This window comes from Cygnus atratus, chromosome 13 (assembly GCF_013377495.2).
Source record: "Cygnus atratus isolate AKBS03 ecotype Queensland, Australia chromosome 13, CAtr_DNAZoo_HiC_assembly, whole genome shotgun sequence".
Lineage (NCBI taxonomy): Eukaryota > Metazoa > Chordata > Aves > Anseriformes > Anatidae > Cygnus > Cygnus atratus.
Window position 1 is genome coordinate 1,221,041 of NC_066374.1, and position 21,799 is coordinate 1,242,839.

At 39.0% G+C, this 21,799-nt stretch overlaps 1 protein-coding gene across 1 annotated transcript in view; it reads right to left on the reverse strand.

Moving 5' to 3' along the window:
- Nucleotides 1-21,799, reverse strand: part of TENM1 (teneurin transmembrane protein 1) — a 325,742-nt gene that overhangs the window by 186,562 nt on the left and 117,381 nt on the right. The window contains exons 4-5 of the mRNA XM_035541547.1: nt 20,870-20,879; nt 11,946-11,975 (exon numbers count right to left, since the gene is read on the reverse strand). Coding sequence (XP_035397440.1) covers nt 11,946-11,975; nt 20,870-20,879 — 40 coding nt within the window. The remainder of the gene's footprint in view (nt 1-11,945; nt 11,976-20,869; nt 20,880-21,799) is intronic.

Here is a 21,799-nt window from a genome sequence, read left to right on the forward strand (position 1 = left end):
TACACTTCATAAATGAGAAAAGAGTGGATCACTTTAATAGCTCATCTAGGATCGAAAGTGCACAGCATAAGAGAGTGTCTTGTTTCCTACAACATTTTCAGCAGCAGCAGCAGCACTAGTTTCTTTTAAGGCTGGCTTCCAGAAGCTCCATGCTCTTCATACTAGTGTCTCATAGCTACCGCTTTCCACAATTATAGATTGCATCTACTTAATCATTTAAACATTAAAAATTTGGGGCATCAAAAATACCCCTGCTCCCTCTGCCATGTGCCCACAACACATCTTCACTGCCGTTCATGCTGCGTGTGGCCACTCACTCTAGCATGGCATTGAAAAGCATCTCTCTGCTGCAGGGAGGGCAGGCACACACGGCTGCATGGCTCAGGAGCTGACCACCCAATGCAGTGCTGGGCTGCTCCTACATACCTGTGTTATCAGTATGAGGCAGCAACATGTGGAAACTGTGTAATCTGTGGGTCACCTACAAGATTTCGGTGGATCATTGCCACCAACCTTTGTTAATTCTTATTTTAAAGCTCGCATTACAACTTTGAAAATGTACCACCTCCAAGTACGGAACTTTATTAAAAGTTATTTTTGGTATAAAACTATGATGCTAGTTCCTAACTATTTTACCTTTGCACACATACATACATCTAAAAGTGTACTCCAGTAACTCACTACAATGCTTGTACAGCTCCTCAGACAAAGACAGAATTCAGAGTACTATCACAATTATTTGAAGCTGGCTTTTAAATAACAAATACATTTAAACTACAGCTTAACCAAACAGAATAGTTTGTGCATGATGAATGCTCTCTACTTGTGATGGAAACTGTGGTAAGGGAAAACAATTGCGTTGTCTGGTGACAACAATTTTTGAAATGACAACTTAGTAAGAAAAAAATTTCTCATATTCTAAAGGCAGCTTCTCCATGACTGCAGAAGTTTTTCCTATTCACAAATATAGAGTAGTAGTATTTAAAGTTAGTCTCCAAGTGTATACAGGAAGAATTTTCCACTTCTTAATTAAAATAACACCAATATATGGACATTCACATACTTGATTCAACGGTTTTGAATCTAATAAGAAGTCTTTTCAATTATTAACTTAATCTCGTTGAACTACTTTAAAATATGTTAATTTGGTTTATAATCATAATGCATAGCTCTTGGTGAAGACCATCAGACTGTCTCAAGTCTGGTATCTTCTTATCTACCCAGCTGGAAGCCAGGATGCCCTCCAAGTCAAGAAGTGCTCATTTTCCCCTGCAGGCACTAGAAAGACAAGCATTTCTAACTCCAGTGGATCATAACAGATTACAAATCTATCACTATGCCACTGGAGTACTGTGTCTCTTGTACTTAAATGGCATGGGAGAAAAATCCTCAGGCAGAGGAAGAAGTTTTGCTTGTATTTATAGATCTTTTTCTGTTAGTTTTACAAGAGCATTAACTAATAAAATTAAGAGAAGTGGTGTAGACAGACTAGGTGGTAGCCCCATCTGTTCTTCCCTGATATTATTAATGCATCACATCTAACCTTTAGGAAGACCTCAAAGTTATCTGAAGCCCCTGGAGTTCTGTGAGAACTGTATATTGAAAACCTCTTACAGGACACCTTTTAAAATTATTTCAGCAGTTAAAAATTATTTAAGCAGTTTAAAATTATTTCAGTCTGGAAAACATAAGCACTACCATGAAACTGTTAAGTTGGAAAGCTGCAAAGCAGGTTGGATGGAAGGAAGCATTATAGCTGACAAATTTCAATTCCATATTCTAGAGGAACATAAAGATGCCACAGGCCACTTTGAGCATGTGTTCAGGAACTGTATTCCTCTTGAAGGAAAGTATCACAAAACAAAGTTTAAAATCACAGACCAGCAAAACAAAGGTGTGAAATAGGAGAACCTCTCTTTTCTTAAATAAACTGTGCAGGAGAGGAAGGAAAGAGCCTCAAGGTTGAAGGAAGGCTGAAGACAGAAATACAAAGACTGGTTACTTCCTTCCTGAAACCTGGAGACTGGGGAGAAAACAAACCAGTAAGAGAACAAATCCCCCCAGACCTCTTTTCAAAGGTGGAGAGATGTCAGTGGGTCTCTGCTCTTCCCTCCAGGACCATGGCTGCGTGCCAAATAATGGTGGAACAGTTGTTGTGAACCCTAAGTCAGCCCCTTGGATGTATGCTAAAACCTGCAGGAGGAGTATGCGTTTGTTCACTAGGGTATTAATTTGTAGCTTTTAGTAACCACACAACGTAGTGAATGAAAGATTTCCAATTTCTAAGAGCATAACAACCAATAAAACTGAAGATCAAAGATGTTTTCTCCATTTGTCTGGTCACTAAGTGGTAGCACATGTTTATTTTCATTAATAATTCAAGCTAATGGAACTTTAAAGAAATTATTAGCAAAAACGGTGCTTTCTATAGGAAGCACAGCCAGCAGTATAAAATATTAGTACTCTTGGGAATAATTACACTGATATTCATTAAATGCATCTTTTCTTAGGGCATCACTGTAGATAAAACGGGTTATTACATAGCATTCTTTGCAATTTAAGTGTGACACTGCATGGAAAGATAACATTTAGCTGAATCATAATTTCAGAATGGGAGCAGGGTAGGACGGGCTGCAGCTGAACTACAGGTAAGTTCAGATGTCTTGGAAATACAAATTAAAAGACAGACGGTTGTTTTCTTTCATTTGATATCACTCTCCTCCATACACCTATAGAAATTTGATTACACCAAGAATGAACTGTTTGTTTTTTTTTCCCAAAAAATGTTAAGACAGGTTCTACAGGATACTGTATTTCTCTAGCCATCAAACACATATTGAAACTAATTAAGATAATGCAAAAGAAGGATTCATAATCCCAAAATTAGATTGTGTGTGCCATCCACACTCACTAATAAAAGAGATCTCCTCGGTGCACTTTGGATAATGTCCAATTCAGAAGGAAGGAAATGCCGGGCAGGATTTCATGTAATGCTCCAGCAGAGCAGCTGAGTTATTTGGTGTGCAATCAAAATGACTGTTTGGTGAATGTTTTTAGGCTAGCAGAATATTTCAAGTAGCAGACACTAATGAAATACATTGTAATATGACCGTTAGTTCACTGACTGTTATTTAAAATTGAAATTATGGCAAACAATAACCACTGTGAAGCTGAAAATAGACAAACAACAATCACATTACCTGTAAATTAAATATGCCTCAGGCTACATATCACATCTTTTACTGAATCAAGATCTATATGTACACACACATTCTTAACACTGTCAATCAATTATTACGTACTGCATGCAGAAATTACATCAACCAATGCAAGAATTTACAAGGCAAGTCAAAACGAGCTTCTGAATGCAGTACTGCCCAACTGCTATGGCACAGGCTAAATTACTCCAGAACTAATCAAGCATATCCCTCCAAATCCAAACCAGACAAGGAGGACAAAACACCAACCAGCAAAACCTGCATCACTCCCAGAGGGAACATCCACCTGTAAATCCCGCAAGGGGAGCCGCTGCCCAGCTGCTCCTACAAACACATCCTCAAGCTGAGCACCCGGGGACCATAACCCACAAGCACATTTCCATTGCTGAAGCAAGCAGAATGGGAAAAGAAAGAAAAGCTTGCTAACTTTCCAGAGAAATGCCACGGTGGCATGGTAATTGCACATATATATAGCAGTAGGAATGACAATGCTATCTTAGGAAACCCTAAAAAACTCACAAAAGAAGCTATCCTAAAGAAGTTTCAATTTTATAATGGACAACTCTAAATATTTGCTGACAAAAAAAAATAAAAATTCAAACTTACAAAGTTTACGTTTGTTAATATATTATTTTAAATTTGATATATAGTGAAAATTTAAATCCATCCTCCTATAACAGGAAAAAAGAAATCCAGAAAATACTCCAGGGTCTTCCTTCATAACTTCCTTCACACTTCATTTACAACATTAACTGACTGTCCTTGAAAAATGTTTTTAGCAGGGCAAGCATAAAATCTTTGTACAACTCAAGGCTCTATTATCGTGTAGAGACAGATACCCATCTTTTGCATACATGGTGATCCCATGTAGTCATATCCCATGACTGGAAATGCCAAAACTCATGAGCTGACATACATATGCATTCAGCATATGCCCAGGTGTGCACAAATGACAGGGCATGAAACCATCATTTTGATCAAATCACAAATGTCACTCAAATCAGGACCATGTAACAGTGATTAAGCTGGAAGTTTTGGGCCAAAAGGGTTGCAGAATAAATTACTTACTGAGGGTGGTACAGTGCAGACCACAGATTTAATGTTATGGAATGTAAAATATCTTGGATTGTTTTTGAATGCTTTATTTCCAGTGAAAAATTTTAGGAAGCTGGTTTATTAGGCTCTTATTCTAACCTTCTTGAAATATTCCTTATTGCAATATGACATTTGTTTTTGTTTTTTCCCCCCCTGAAATTTCAGCCATTCAGAATTAACCTCTCCCACGAGGTATCTACCCCAGGGTGTTCAGGGAAGTGGGGAGGGTTATTCAGATTCACCCATCCATCTCTGAGAACGATGTTAGGGACAATGTGTTTTACATATGTTGCTGGATCCTTTTCCTCCACTATGTTCCAAGGCTCCTAAGCTGTTGTTAGAACAACAGCTTTGCAAATTGTCATAGCATTAGCCTTTCTGTCAGTCTTGCATCCAAACCAAGCGCACAGAAGCCCTCAGAGGCCTCTGGGTGACCAGAAAGTGTTGGAACCACATTGTAGAGAGGCTGAGAATGCATCAGCCCAGGGCGACAGCAGTCAGACAGGGGTCTCTGCTCTCACTGCTACATCTCCTTATCCAGCAGGGACAGCGCTGGGGAATGAGTCTGAGAGCCAGAGGTTTCCTCCTCCTACACTTTTAAAGACCTCGGCTAAATGGTGCTTAAGCATGATGGAGAAGACAGGCAGCTGAGGCAGCTGATGTGAACTCCTGCAGAAGACAGAGGATGTGATGAAACCATCTGGACAGGGATGGATGGGAACCAAACCAGGGAAAGGAAATGGTTAGAAACAAGAAGCTTTGGTAATTTTTTTTTAAAGTAGACAAATGCAAAAGGAGAGAAGGTGGGAGAATACGAGAATTATTTTAGCAGGAATAATGAGATCAGGCCTCTTGATTACTGCTATGGTAAGAGGACTAGAATCTGAATGCAAAGCCCAGAAAGAAGAAACTAATATTAAGTGGGAGAAAAAGCCTGGGGTAAAGCTCAGGCTTCGGAAGAAAGTGATTGGGACCAGACCAGGGAAAGAAGCTTCAAAGAAGGGGGAAAAAAGCAATATATCGATTTCTTTTCCTCTCAGTGTTGGTTTCAAAGAGATGACAGCTTGCTACTGCTATCAATAGTTCTTCAGCTCAGGTAGTGTAAATCTTTACATTGAACCTAAATGTTAGAAACTGCTTAAAAACCAACTGATGCCACACAATAATTTCTTATTTTGCCTTTTTATAAACATAACCAGCTGTAACAATTCAATATGAATTTTTAGTATTATATTGTACTAGTGTTTGAAATATTCTGAAAAAAGTCAAGTGTTGAGCATTTCTTATTAGATGTCCAAGTTTAGCAGGTATTTTTTTTTACTTTTATTTGTATGTATGTGAATTCACCATCCACAAAATGGAGGTAATACCCTCATCATTTCCCAGTATCATTACAAATAGAAATACATTAGCATTTGTGAAGTACTTAAATACTACAGTGATAAGCACCACAGAATTGCCAACAGGAGATTAATATTGTTGTAAGAACAAGGTCTGAATAGTGGTAATAAATAAGGCAACTCTATACATTGAACAATGAAAATACACTAAAATATTGAATGGCTTGTCATCACATTGCCATAGTCTATTCTGTACACTCAATATGTGAAGGATGCTGAGGGAGAGGGCAGGAACAGAAAAGACAAGCAGTGCCTGAAACACATACACATACAGTGCATACACACCTTTAATTCTGACACTAGAATGTTGTTGACAAGTAGACTTGCTATTCATAGAATAATGATCAATATCATCACTGAAAGAGAGCATAAATACAGAAAGGCAGCACTGTTCACAAGAAAAGGTAAACAACACCAAAAATGTACCTTTGGGCAGTGAGCAATATTCAGTACTGCTGTAAAGATTAAGGTTTAACAAAGGTGATGACACATGGTAAAATTTTTCTTGCTTGAATCTCTTAATTTATATATGAACATTTCTTATAACTGATGAACACGGGAACACATGAGTTTCCTCTATTCCAGATCCTTTTCTCTCTGCACGTACATCTCCACACAACTACAGAAGATCATTTCTCCAGCTTCTTCAGGAACATATTTTGTTTAATTTCATAGCATAATAAATTGCACAATAATGCACACTCCTGCTCATTCACCTATTCACTCCTCTGTGATCTTTGTCTATATGAAGAATAAAGATAATTAAGTATAGATTTCAGTATTTGCTTTAACAACATGATGAAACAAATTCTGCTCTCAAATAATTAGGATTTATAGAGCAGGACTGAAACCTTCTCATTCATAAAATGTACGGATTACCTAGCATACAAGCAAAAGCAATAATAAATTAATTTAGTCATGTATTTACAAAGAATGAGTGCCTTCACCATGATCTATTAGTAGCACATTTAAGCTAATTCATAACAAGGCAGCCACACTAAGGATGACGATGCTAGCAAAGTGCTTGCCCTCTGGAAGTAACTTCTAGAAAACTGCAAGATCACCTTGGTTCCTATTTTGGCTGCTCACTCGCTACATGCTCAATCACATAGGCATTCCTCGGGTGAAAACTCCAGGTCAAACAAATGTTTTCTCCCAAGGAAAAAGCCAGAAACCAAATGAAAGTAAGGCTAGTTTCCAAACAACAAGTCTCCATTGGCTCTGCCACTAGCTCAGAGCTGGACGGAGCTGCTCAGCAGGCTGCTGCTTCCAGCTCGCGGCGTGCACTGCCTGTCCCTGATCGCTGTGCTCCGCAGACAAAATCAGACTGACTTCTGACTCGAATTGTGGACCTCATTAAAAAAATTCTAGGCCAAGGGTCATTATTTCATATGATTTAACGTTGATAGGGCAGTCATGACGTATAACGCTCCTGCGTTGGGTAACAAAGTGCCCTCGGCGCATTCTTCTGCCTCACTGGATGCAGCTATGACAAAAGAAAAGCTGCCTATGAGGGCGATGGATAATAAAAGGAAGGTAGCCAGTTACATACTCCAAATGCTTGTGTAAACTCATTTAAAACACTGACCCGTTGCAGTAAAGTTAACGTACTGTTTAATACTCACATTTCAGTCCAGTCCCTCTAGCTCTCAATTAGCAGTGACAGCACCTGATTTACAACATTTGTTTCACAGCGATTTAATTTTGTTTTTCACTGCGATCAAACTAGTCACATATCAGGTCATGGATAAGAAACATTACTGTTAGTTTCCTTCTAATGAAATACTCTGTAAGGCTTAGATGAGCAGAACTATTTCTTCACATTGGTTTTAGGTTCAAGGTTTTTTGTTATGGGGAGGTTGGTGCCAAATTTCTGAAGTAAAGACGGAAAGGATAACAGAAAACATTCATTGTCTGTATCAAATGTTTGGCAAGAAACAGAGAAATGCCCAAGATATTTACAAAATCCCCAGTTCAGATTTTTCCAAAGCTAGTATTGGGCTGAGCCTGATTCTGACAAAGGAGGTGAAAAGTAATCACAGGTGAGACAAACCGCACTGACAGACATGCTGGGGATCAGCCACTCAAAACGCAAAAGTGGGTTAATTAGCAGTGTCCACTCTTAATCAAGAGCTCTGGGGACAGAAAAATTAAATCTGCTTGTATCCACCAGACTACAGACTCCAACTGAGCTAGAAGAGCCAGCGTGGTTGAGGAGATGGAAAACTTTAATAGGAGACAGAGCCTGCCAAATATGAGAAAAGGAAACCGTGATTAGTAGTACCTCGTCAGGGGAGGGCAGCGATGCAGTTGGATAATGGCAGGAAGAATTTGATTTGGTCTTGGTACAATTCAATTAGATTTGTTTTTCTTTGATTTCTTCACTTACACCTGTAATAAACATTTGTCTACTTGGGATATCCCAAACACCTTGACCCGCATTCTGCCTGAACTCCCCTTCCCTTACAACTGACTACTGCACAAGTACTTCTCCGCTGTTTTGGCATTATCATTTTACAAATGGATCCTACCAGCTCATTCCCAGATGTACAGTCTTCAGATTCAATAAGCTTTATGTGTAAACAACAAACTGAATGGCCTTTATCCTTCTTTGCCGATAGAAAATTAATTTCTTAGTGTTAATTTTTGGGGTTTGGGCCAGTTGCCAAATGTATAGGGCAGCAGCTAGAACTATAGACAGTATCACACAAGTCAGAGATGGAAAGATCTATTAGGTTATTTTCTTCGACTACAAACTGATGAAGAACTACAATCAATGAATCACATGCCTGTCATGTCCTCTATCGTATATACTCAGTTGTGTTGGCTTGTTTTAAACAGCTGCAGCCACAAAACCTCCACCACTTCATTTATTGCTTCATACTACTCTAAACAGACATGTTTGAAAAATGTAACAGTCGGTAAAAACATAATAGCTTTGACAGAGCATGAAGCAAAGGAAGAGCGGATGTGCCCATCCGATCTCATCACCTTCACTATCAGAACCACAGTTTCACATAGTGACCCCCACATTAGCCCTAACGATGCAAGGTTTAGCTTATGCATGTTTTGAAAAACATTCAGTCCCTAAGGGCTCCAAGTGTTCTGCTTGGCAAATTATCCCCATGCTAAATGACTAAATCATTCTAAAACTATATTTTATTTCTTATTTAAATATCTCAGCCTGCAGATTACAGTTACCAAGACCACATTGCTGGTCCTTGCCTGCTAGCAGATACATTCTCCCATTTATTCCGTACCATACTCTACGTGTACCTGACACCATTTGCCTCTTATAGACCTTCAATATTCTCCTCCCTCACAGTCCATACCTGTTTCAAAGTTATCACTGCCCCCTCTCAGGTGTCACTTGGCCATTCTTGACATGTTCAGAGCTGTTAAAGATGACTAACAAGTCCCGAAGATGTAATGATATTTTGCACTCCTCTGAAAATCTCTTCACCATGATACACGGCTGGTGTTGAAATGCTCAGCACTGACTGCTCACAGGAGTCTTAGCAGCATCTGCCGTATTTCACAGACCCCAGACAAGACTGACATACACAGGCAGCCCAAGGTAGCACTTGACTTGTTGGCTCCAGTTGTTTCATTTACTGCCCCTTAAGGTCCCTTTCAGCATTACAGCTTTTGAAACGAGATCCTATTCAATGTTTTATTTTTGGTTACTCTCCCCAGCACTGAATCCCATTCAATCTGCTGTCTGTCCTTGTGGATCTTTGAAGTCTTCTGCATCTACTTCTGTGTCAGCAATGATGTTTATAATATCTTCAGTTTAAATATCACGTAAAACGCACATTTCTGACATCTTTCACTACAATTTTTCAGAGATCTACATCCCTAATATAGATACTGTGGCATGCTACAGTTTTTTGCCCAATTCCAATATTAAAGAAGCAGCCAACTAAAATAATAGTATTGTAAGAAATATCTGTATTATCTATGCCATGATTGAAAAAATAAAATAATTTCAGAAGTCAAAGTATTATATTTAAATATTTGCAGTAATTAATATTTCTAAACACAGACAACAGCGATACAAAGAACAAACATCACTTTTAAAGCCCTGCTCCACTTCCCCATTTTAACTGCTATAGCTTCTAGGCTGCAAAAGACTACATGGGAAACAAAGATATAAAAAAAATAAAAACTTAAAAAAAATCAATTATCCTTTACATAATAAAAGTTTTCTTATACAGAAACTAAACTTTTGTGCAAATTCTGACTTGTTACCATCTTAGTAACAGATAAGGAAAGGATAATAATGAAGTTCACAGTTAATAACCAAGTCCTGTATCTAGGAGCTTTATGCATATTATATGAGGCCCAGAATGAACCTGTGCAAGATAACAGAGATAAAATAATCAATATATGTATACTGCTTGGGTTCTTCAGAGGACTGTCTCATATTTTAACTACGTCTGTGTAACGTGAAGCCAAATAAGCCTTGATTTTGATGAGAATCTATTAGTATTCTTGTAATACAAGGAATAAACATTGGTGCCTGGAAGCAGTGTTTAAGAGATTAGCGAACTGCCAAATGATAAGGTCATCACTGCTAACTAAAACCTTTTCTCATGACCTGTCTCTATGACAGTCTCCTATTATAATTAGGATTTTGTACTTTTTGTATTTTTTCCTACTATTCCATTAACTGATAAACTTAATTGTGTATACTGAACACAGGTAAACATTTCCAAGTAATACTGTACAAGCTAAAAAGAAGAGGAAATCCTGTGTTATGAGGACAAATACAGTATTTCCAAATGCTTTAAATTCCATCCAGCAGAATGGAAGTAAATATAGCTCTGTCATCACTACAATTTGTCATGTTTCAGCCTCCAAAATGACAGCTCAGTGAGACTGGGCATTCTACTACTACTCTATTTTTTTTAGGATGACTATAAATTTCAGTCACACCAGCTTATCACAAAACTGAGGTGACCCAGAAGCACGTCACTAACCAATCCCCCAGGTTCCCCTAAATCTGCAGAAGCAAGCAACATTCAAGAGGAAAGTCCAGGAATTAATTCAAAGATGTGAAGTTAAGAAATGTCATTGCATTTGATAGGCATTAAAAAACCAATCAGGTTAAATTAGTAGAATGTTGTTCCTTGTTATACTTAAGGAAATAAAATGACGGATCAGGAAAAAAAAATGCACAGAAGTATTTGTCATCTGTTTTCAGGTCACTATCTCCATTTAAAGCAAAGCTAAAGAAAGTATTTGTAGAAGTGATTTGATCAGCTGAATAGTGAGTCTGTAAGAAAGACTTACTTGTAGCAGAGAATTTCTAGGTAAATTTATCTTCTTACTGTTTTAGTCACTCATTTGGAAGCATCTAAAGAAGGATCCAAATCTGAAATTACAAACACCCAGGCTGCTTGACCTCAGTCAGCTAGAGAACTCCTCCAAATACAACTATTCTTCATATGAACTAGAACAAATGTTCAATCACCCAGCCAGCTGCTCTTTGGGGTGTTTGCTTTTCTTGTATCTCCACAAGGATCAATATATATGTTGTTGGGATTCATCCCAGGGTGCTTAAAGAGCTGGCTGACGTCATTGCGGGACCTCTCTCAATTATTTTTCAACGATCTTGGGAATCTGGAGAGGTCCCAGTAGACTGGAAGCTGACAAACGTTGTGCCAATTTTCAAGAAGGGTAAGAAAGAAGACCCTAGCAATTACAGGCCTGTCAGTCTCATGTCAGTGCCTGGTAAAATTATGGAGAGGATGATCCTTGAAGTTACTGAAGTGCAGCTGGGGGACAATGCAGTCATTGGTCCCAGCCAGCATTGGTTCATGAGGAGTAGGGCCTGCCTAACAAATTTGATTTCCTTTTATGATAAGATCACCCATCTAGTCGATCAAGGGAAACCAGCTGATGTGATCTTTTTGGACTTCAGCAAAGCCTTTGACATGGTTTCCCATAGGATCCTACTGGATAAAATGTCCAGCATACAACTTAACAAAAACATCATACGATGGGTGAGCAATTGGCTGACGGGCAGGGCTCAAAGGGTTGTGGTAAATGGGGCCACATCCGGCTGGCAGATGGTCACTAGTGGGGTCCGTCAAGGCTCCATTTTAGGGCCAGTCCTCTTCAATGTTTTTATAAATGATTTGGATGTAGGACTAGAAGGTGTTTTGAGCAAATTTGCTGATGACACCAAACTTGGAGGAGTTGTGGACTCGGCTGAGGGTGGAAAGGCCTTGCAGAGAGATCTGGACAGACTGGAGAGCTGGGCAATCACCAACCACATGAAGTTTAACAAAAGCAAGTGCCAGGTCCTGCACCTGGGATGGGGCAACCCTGGCTATACATACAGACTGGGCGACGAGATGCTGGAGAGCAGCTCCGCAGAGGGATCTGGGGGTTGTGGTTGACAGCAAGTTGAATATGAGCCAGCAGTGTGCCCTGGCAGCCAAGAGGGCCAACTGTATCCTGGGGTGCATCAAGCACGGCATCGTGAGTCGGTTGAGGGAAGTGATTGTCCCGCTCTACTCTGCGCTGGTGCAGCCTCACCTCGAGTACTGCGTGCAGTTCTGGGCACCACAGTACAAAAAGGACATTAAACTGTTGGAGAGTGTCCAGAGGAGGGTGACGAAGATGGTGAAGGGCCTAGAGGGGAAGACATATGAGGAGCGGCTGAGGTCACTGGGCCTGTTCAGCCTGGAGAAGAAGAGGCTGAGGGGGGACCTCATCGCAGTCCTTGCGATGGGGACTTCCTTGCGAGGGGGAGTGGAGGGGCAGGTGACCTCTTCTCCGTTATCACCAGTGATAGGACCCACGGGAACGGTGTTAAGCTGAGGCAGGGGAGGTTTAGGCTGGACATCAGTAAGAGGTTCTTCACCGAGAGGGTGGTCGCACACTGGAACAGGCTCCCCAGTGAAGTAATTACTGCACCAAGCCTGTCTGAATTTAAGAAGCAATTGGACTGTGCACTTAGTCACATGGTCTAAACTTTTGGGTAGACCTGTGTGGTGCCAGGAGTTGGACTTGATGATCCTTATGGGTCCCTTCCAACTTGGGATATTCTATGATTCTATGATTCTATGATATGCAGATAAGGGAAGAAGGGAAGTATCTGAGCAAGTCTGATTTTTGAAACACCCACTTTTCAAATTAATTGAAATTTTGATGTAACAGTTGTGCAAGTCACGCAAAAAAACAACAACAAATCTATCAACTGAGATGCACAAACTCCATGCTTTTCATCTACTTACCTTTTCCTTTGAGTAGCAATTGATTTCAGTGCAACCACTCACGTTTGTCAGGCATATAAATGTTTCCAGGACTCCAACTTTTTAAGCTGCTACAAATGGCAGATGTACTGAGCTAGAGCACATGTATTTGCCACCTACCAAAACAAGCAACACAACCAGTCCCAAAACTCTCTTCCTAGAAGGCCACGCAGGAAAAGTTTGACAAAACCTTCAGGAGATCTCTCTCTACAGGTCCTCTAGTTCTCCAGGGATGATTGCTTCAGAAAATTGATATATACTTTTTAAGAACTAATTTAACACCTCATGCTCCCACTTCTTGACTTGCATCAGCTTTTTTTTTTTTTTTTTTTTCCAGCTTTACTGGCACACTGGTACTAATGTTAGGATTCAAGCTTGAGAATATTTTCAATCATAGACTTTACCAAAACCATCACAGGAATGCATTTTCCTTACAGGACATAAGAAGACTTCTAAGAAAGGCGAGGAACATGAGGAGTGAAAGCAGCAGGATGAGAAGCTCCTGCCATGTATTTTTGGCAGCTCTGCTCTACATCTGAACTAACCAACTACTCTTCAAAGAGCATTCAACTACTATTTTTTTCCTATGGGCATAGAAAACTGCAAATTACATCATTATATAGCGAAAGGACAATAATGACAGGGATAGCAATACAAGAGACTATAGACTTTGGTGATGGGGATTTCTACAGGGAACTGCTGTCAAAGACTATCATCAAAACATGATCTGAGCTGGCAAAGCTAGCAGCCAAACATCTCCGCTTCATGGAATGGCCTTGCTGGCTTCCAAGCTGGCTGCAGGTTCTTCATGTTTTCATATTCTGACTCCTAGTGCACATTTTCCCAGTGGGAACCTACAATCTGCGCCTGGCCAGATGTCTTGAGCCTGGATCAATTTACCTGAGTTCACAGTCAGGAATTAGGTTTTGTTTCATGGCTGCACAGACCTAAAGCCTTGGAAAAAAATGATCTGAAGCCATTTGAAAGTAGCAATTCACTGCCATTTTTTCTTAACAGAGGCTTCTTACCACTGATTTGATCATGATTCAGTACCTCAACAATTCCTACCAAGCCTGAGAGAGAAACCTAACTCAAACCACAGGTTTCTGCAATGTGAAGGGATATGTAGTTTTTTTCTTTCTTTCTTTCTACCAAACAGAAGATAATCAGTCTTTCTAATCTATTATAGAAGCTAGGAATGAACAAATAATTCAACAAAGACTTACACAAAAACAAAACAAAACCGACACAAAAAAGCAGTTGATTTGGACTATTTAGTTATTGTGGCTCTTTATTTAACATAAGTAAACATTGCTTAAATTCTAATGTAATTGCATATACAAGTTTTATTGTATTTATAACTGTTATTTTTTTAAAAAAAGCATTCAGCATAAAACAGTCTTCCTACTTCTTTTTCCAGATCTTTCTACTTTAGCTTTTTTGATGGTATTAGTCACCAACCAATTTATAAGTTACCTACGAGAGAGAGCTCAAAAAATTCAGCTAGCGTTGACTGGTAAAGTAGCGAAAATGCATTTTGATTCTGTATTAAAAGGAAATTGGGTATCACAAGAGTAAAATGGTGATGCCAGCCAGGAAGATATTTTGAGACAAAATGCAGGAGACTGTCTGCAGAGGAAAGATGTAAACAAAAATAAGTGACTGAAATAATGTGAATCACTTCAGACATGGACGAGAGGTACTAGGGATCAGAAATGAATTATTATGCTCTAAAATGATCCAATAAAAATCGAACTGTAGTGTAGTAATCAGAAAATGTATTGGAAAAAATATAGGTTATAAAAAGAAAAAGGAGCTTTCAAGTACTGCAGGTTATTAGCTACTATAGCAAAATCTGTATCCAGGCGATTATAGTCCTAGCAAAATATGCACGCAACCAAACACAACTGAATTTGCTGCTCAGGAGGAAGTGAACTATAAAAATCATAAAGCTAGAATGGAGACAGAATCACAGGCTAGAAGAAAAATAATCAATGCAATCATCAATAGGACTTTCGGGATAACCATTGAACTGACTGAACATGCAGCCACACAGGCTTGAGGAAGAAGGACTCAATTATATTTTTCCCCATGGGCAAAGACAAAAAGATAGTTGTAGCCATACTGTACACATGACAACAAAGCACTTGGGCAGTGCCCCCTTTTAGAAAGGATAAGCTGCAATTCTAAATGTGAATAATTACAGACACAGGCAGAAACATTTGGGCTCTGCTGCCTTCAGTACCGTGCCACAGGCAGGCTGCAGCCATGATGCCAACCTTCACACAGGGTCACCTGCGCTTACTGCCTGCACCTGCTGGTCCAGACAGTTGTACAAAATGGGAAGCAAGGTCTTCCTCTACTGACGTAGTGAAGAAGCACTGGAACAGCCCTGTTCTTACCGATTTCTGAGCTGGGGATGAGATGTACTGCGGATTTTTGAAAAAGGCACAATCCCCCTTCTAAAATATTTTGATGCTTAACCGGTGCACAGAAGAGATGGGATGCAAGGGCTTCCCCATGGAAGATCATCTCTCACATTCTCCTCATATCAAAGCAGATCTCAGAGGGCTGCAGCATCCTTTACTGCACTGGCAGAGACACAACAAGAAAATGCAGCAGGGAGTTGGCAGAACACCAACAGCTAACTCCAAATGCACTGACTACATACAAGTAAACACATGCTGCTTCCAGTGGAGGGGGCATCTTCTGCAGACCTGCAGCTTCCAGCTCCTCTCTCACTGCACTGGAAAAGGCTGGCTTTTTCAGTCACATTTAGGCTATGAAGATAAGAATGTTTCTTGAGAGTCACAATAGCACATGAAACCCTGAATAAGTTGACCATTCCCCTAAAGGGAAACATGTATTTTAACACAAAGGCATAGGTTTTCATTTCTGCTGAACCACTTTGAATGAACTGCTACAAGCTGTACATCACCTTATCAAGATATGACCCCTGGCTGGGCCTAAATTAAGCCTTTTACAATTATATGAGGAAGGCAACCATCATTGTAAGCTGGGTGTGTATTCTCCACCTCTATCGCAACCTTTCAAAAGAAGTCTCTCTGACTATAAATCACTACTACTTCATCACTTCATCACCACCACTTTTCTCACAAAAGGGAATTAGGTAATATTCTGGCCTGTTTTTTTTTTTTTAGACTTCACAGCAAGCATCCCACCCCTATCTGGGATTAGCAGCACAACCTAAACCAGTAGCTGTTTCTGGCAATGGGACGAGAGAATGTGATCCATTGCCACTCCCGCGATGTGGTGGTGCTGCGATCAGTAAGATCTGGCTTGTCCAGACCAGCAGCCAGAAAAAACACTAAACACACCACTAACTTGTGAAGGAGTTTGAGAGTCTGCAATTGCAGCTGTCACTTAGATACAGTCTGCTTCTAAATTTTTGTGGTTAAAATTTTGTGGTAATCAAAAGTGCGAGCATCCATAATTTGTTTTATCATAAATATAAAGAAAGCAAATTAAAAGCCTCTAGTGCTGAGCTATAAATACTGTATAAATACAGATCCCATTAACTACTAGAGGTCCACTACCAGCAAGCAGCTCTGTTGTGTGATCCAAGTATCCTAAGTTCAAGCAGATTCAAATCACATAAAATTCAAATAAATTACATCAGATACTTTCTGACTGTGCAGCTGGATTTATCTGTTTATACCAAATATAAAGAAAAAGCATAAATTCAAAGCATGCATTATGATTCCCCCATTTCAACGAACAGTAAAATACTCGCTCTAAAAGAGTTTAACACAACTGGGCAATAATAGAAAGTTTACTGTCTCAAAAGCACTGTTTGGGGAAATGTTAGTAAGGGCGATGTTCTCAAACCAGAAAGGCCACTTGAAATTGATGTTGGACAGAGCAATGAGAAGGACACTTAAGTCTAAACAACACTCACCATGTCACTCGCAGCAGAGTGACAGTGTGGTGGAGACGAAATCATACAGTCATAGAATCATCCAGGTTGGAAAAGACTTCTAAAATCATCTAGTCCAACCTTTCGATCCTATGAGCAAACACACCACACCGCAAGGAAACAATCTCTTTTAACGTTTGTTTCATTAAAGAAATAGCTTCACCCACTCCTACATGAAGCATACCTTCAATTCTACCTTGGCCATGGTATGTGTTCAACAGGAAGTGTAACGCTATTTTGGAAAATATAAAAATATATCACAACAAAATATTTCAAGCCCATTTACAAATGTGATTTCATTCCAGCTTCAAAACAAGTGGCATGCTTACTAAATCGATGTAAACAAGCCCAAAGCAACATTCAGTAATGCTCATTATGATGACTGGATTCAAAAGCCAAAAGAAAATTAACAATTCATCAATAACATTCAGCTGTTTCAAAATATAGCCCTAAAATGAAACCACATCGGCTGCATGAAACTAGAATCATACTCTGCAGTATTATTGGACAACCAACACTAAAACTGTATGGCATTTTCAGTGAAAGATAAACAGAGAAAAAGCCCGGTGGCTGGAGTCACAGAAATTCAAAATCATTGATATTCATGTGTTCAAATTTGTATAATGTGCTTATCATTTGGGGATAGGAGGACGTTTAACAGATACAAACATTTCTCTCTTTTAACTTGGCTTTTGTTAAAATAGTGATATTTTCTCTTCTTTTAGATCTGGTACACCACGCTCTCTTGATTACTTTTCTAATGGTGCCAAAGGAGATATAACCGTAGGGCATATAAAACTGAAGACAAACCACACTAAACACTATATACAGCTTAGGAGCAGCCTGAACTTTTGTCCCTTGGGTTTCTTACATTCTTTTGGTAGCTTTTATAAAGGATTCCAGTGGATAAAGCTGAGCAACTCTGACCTGATGTCCTAAGCCATCCTCACTTGCAGTCATCTCCTCCAGTATACAGGTCTTTTAGCAAACTCGGTATCACAGTACATGAGAACCTCAGGATCACTGACTTCCCCCAGCTCCTTTTCTGGAAACCACCCAAGGTGAAGGAACACAGTTACTTTAAAACATTTGGCTTCTGCTGCCAAAGGGCTGCTCCTCTGTACAGCCACCACATCTGTTGAATAGTTATTCAACAATCAGATGCAGACACGTGCTGCTCAATTCGGTGTCAGCGCTGGGAAGCACTATGTAAAATCTCCATTGCAAATCATTTGGAGTAGAAACTTAACATAAAGAAACAACACTGGCAACATAATTAGTCATCGGAATATGTGAATCTAATTAAAATATTACTCAAAAACATCTATTAGGGAGAGGAAGCAGCCTGCAGGAATTATTCAGTGCTCCTAGACCTATATTCTAGAAGAGCTAATTATTCACTTTCTCTTGTGCTCATATTACAAAATAAAAAATGGGGGAATAGAGCTAGGTACACTTGAAGAAAACAAAATTAATATCTACAATACTTCATTTCATTTCCTATGAGCTACATACAAAAGCAAGCTGAAACAAGCAGTATTCAAATCTGCATTATTCTGTATAAACTAACCGTAATTTCATATACAACTTCCCATTCTTATTCTCTACTGCAGAAAGACAAAATAGTCTAATACGTTTGTTTTATCTTTCATTTTTAGAAGACTGTGGAGGTTACAACCATGGAAAGCAGCCACTTTTTCCATTTTCTATGTTTCTTCTAGATGGTCTGACCAAAGCTATTTGCTGGTATTAATAATTCCCATTTGTAAGATGAGATATGCTAGTATTTTTGATTTTGAATAATACAGATTTATGCTGATCTGCATCATACTCCTCAACAGGAGATGAAATACTAGCAAATTTGAAAATTGAAGATAAGAGTTTCCTATGTAATTTAATACACAGCGAATTAAATGAGTAAATAAATGAAAAAAAAAAAAGCCTGAATAGCAATGAGCAATCTTTGTCATCCATGGTAGGACAAAATAATAAATTCTTAGAAGTTCTCCTATTATCAAGAAAAAAATTCTATTTAGATTAAACCTTGCTAAACCCTAAAATGATAATTTGTCAGTATTCCACTGTTCTACCAATGCTGTACTCATTTGCTAGATCCCTTACTTTTATCTGATGGTATTACAATGTGAAATTGCTGAAAAGCATCTTGCTAGGGGAAATAGAAGCTCTAGATATCTCCGTATTGAAATCCATGTTGGTTGAGGGTGTAAAGAACCACACAGAAGTAAATTCATCTTGTTTATCTAGTAGCCTTAACTATAATCTCCTCTGATCGGAGTTCCCAAGTTTTCTTGTTAGCCTTGTTTTGAACTATTGATGTACAACTTGCAGCTTTCAGCACAACATCCTAAACCTTGATTAAAACCAGGTTTCAACCGTAAGGAACACTTGCATGTTAAGACATATAAGCAAGAATTGCTTATATTTCCAAATAAGTACATAAAAGTGAAAGTGCCAGCACTAAACTGTAATAAATATTTTACTCCAAATGAAATACAGATAAAATGACTGCAGGTTGTTTCTGCAAAGCAGCCTTCTGATCTTCAAACACATTTTAAACTTTAACCAAAAAAGATGAGAAATAAAACATTACAAATTTATTAATAAAACAACATGAATAAACCATTGGGATAGACGTATCTATTGTGTAGAATGGAACTGTTCCCAACCCAGAGCTGTCCTCATGTAGAATTCATGAGAGATGTTCCAAACCAGAAGTATTTGGTTCTAGGTCCCCTTGTTCTCACTCAGGGTGCCTAAAGGAGGGGTCAGATCCTCATGCTTCTGCACTGCAGCTCCCCGACAGCAGGCAGGGGCAGGATGCCTCTCCCATCTTCCCGCTTCCCTTGGTGGCAGCCTAGATAACTGGGTTCCCAAAGAGCAACATCATTTTGCATTGTAAAATATTTGTGGAAATACTTCCCCTGCACTCTCATTTCCATCTGAGAAAGTCAAAAGGATTTAAAAGAAACAAGGAGCAATAATTTATATTGCTACAGGCTCTTTAAGCCACATTCACTGTCCCTTCTGCATAACACAGGAGGAAAGCCAAGCTTTTTTTTTTTTTTTTTTTTTTTTTTTTGAGCTCTGCAGCCACGTTACTCATCTCTGGGATAAAAATTAGACCTGACTGGCGTCTCCTCAAGCTTCCCTCCCTCCCTGGTTTGAGCTACCATTGAAAGAAAACAAAACTGCAGGGCTAAAAATACTACACAATCTTGTGCAAATGCACAGCTACATTTTGCTATACTGTGGGCAAAGTTCATCTGGATTACAGAATATCAAAAATACATCTGCTACATTCTATACATTGTTTCATTATCTTTAATGTAAAATCATTATCTTTAATGCAAAATACTAAATACTGTTTGATATTTGTCTTTAAATTACTTCATTTTGCTTACAAGACAAATACAATAAAGGGAATGTTTTAACAACACTGTGTCCTGATTTTAAAATACCGTATGTGTAAAGATTAAAACAACAGATAGGCAGATGCAATACCCATGTCAGTCAGCAAAAGCAATGAAGACAGTCATTTTAAAAGGCAGAATTTTCCCCACAACACTGACAAACAACAACTCATCATTAGCTAAGTTTCAATACACAAGCAATTTCATAACGGGCTTAAATACCAGGGGCACAAACGCAAGAATTCCACAATAGTGCTTACAGAAGCACCTCACATTATACAAAACAATTCAGATGACTTACACGCTTCCTCTGAGACAGGAACATTTCCAAAGGAGCCACTCTGAGGTCAACAAAAGCATCTTACACTCTTAACAAGTCCAGCAAAGCAGTTGCAATGTCAGAGTATACTGACTCCAAAACTCCTGCAAAAAGCATCGCTGTGCTACTGCAGAGATTCATGCACTGCCTTTGACACTGAGGAGGCTTCTTTGAAATAATAGTAGAAGCAAGCAATATAAATACTATTTAAATGCTAAGAGAGAAAAAACATGACAGAAGCAAAAGAAATCTTTTATTAAGGGAGGATCACTGGCCTGTTTCTGTCAAACATCCAAGAGCATCATATATCAAATACCTCACAAGCTACAGCAAACTCTGAAAACTCAAGGAATTTCACAATGGGGCTTTGTATTTTGTGCAAGTTCTGTGGTTGCACAAATCCAGTAGGTGACTAAAACGATCCAACAGTCATCTACAGCCATGATTTCACAGGCAATCCTTGCCACAATAGAAAGGCAAAGTAAAGCACACTAGGAGTGGAGAGGAAAATATTAAATGACACACACATAGTGGGATTAAGACTGATGTTTACCTTTATATTTTCAAGGCTACATGCACGTATTTGACCTAACTCTTCTACCTGCAAATTAGTAACTCCATTTCCTAATTGCACCATTGTAAATAGAGAGTGACAGGACAGCAGCTAATAGAAATACTTCAGACAGCCTTTGTTATTACAAGCAAAATTCCTGCACAGAGAATCACATGGATACCTCTTCTCAGAGCAGGCATTGTTATTATAATGTAGCTGTTGGTAGTAATTTCCCGGAGAAATGAGAAGGTGAGCGATCAGCCTAATGACTAGCTTGTTTACAAAATACCAGTAAATAACGGCAACATTAATCCCTATGATCTCCATTTCTTGCATTAAAGTACGGGACTTTTATGAAGAGCTAAATTCAGGTTTAATTTAAACAGGTGTGAATTCACAGTAGGTCTATTGACACACGCTATAAATTAAATCAGAACCTTGTCCTTACTTAAATCCTTCCCATGTCTGAGTAACTACAGTAATCACAGAGCTGCTCTTCTCGCACAGCAGCAGCAATTCCAGTATTACTTTTAGTAATTGAGCATCTTACCCCTTTAACAGACACAGGTAAGATACTGAGC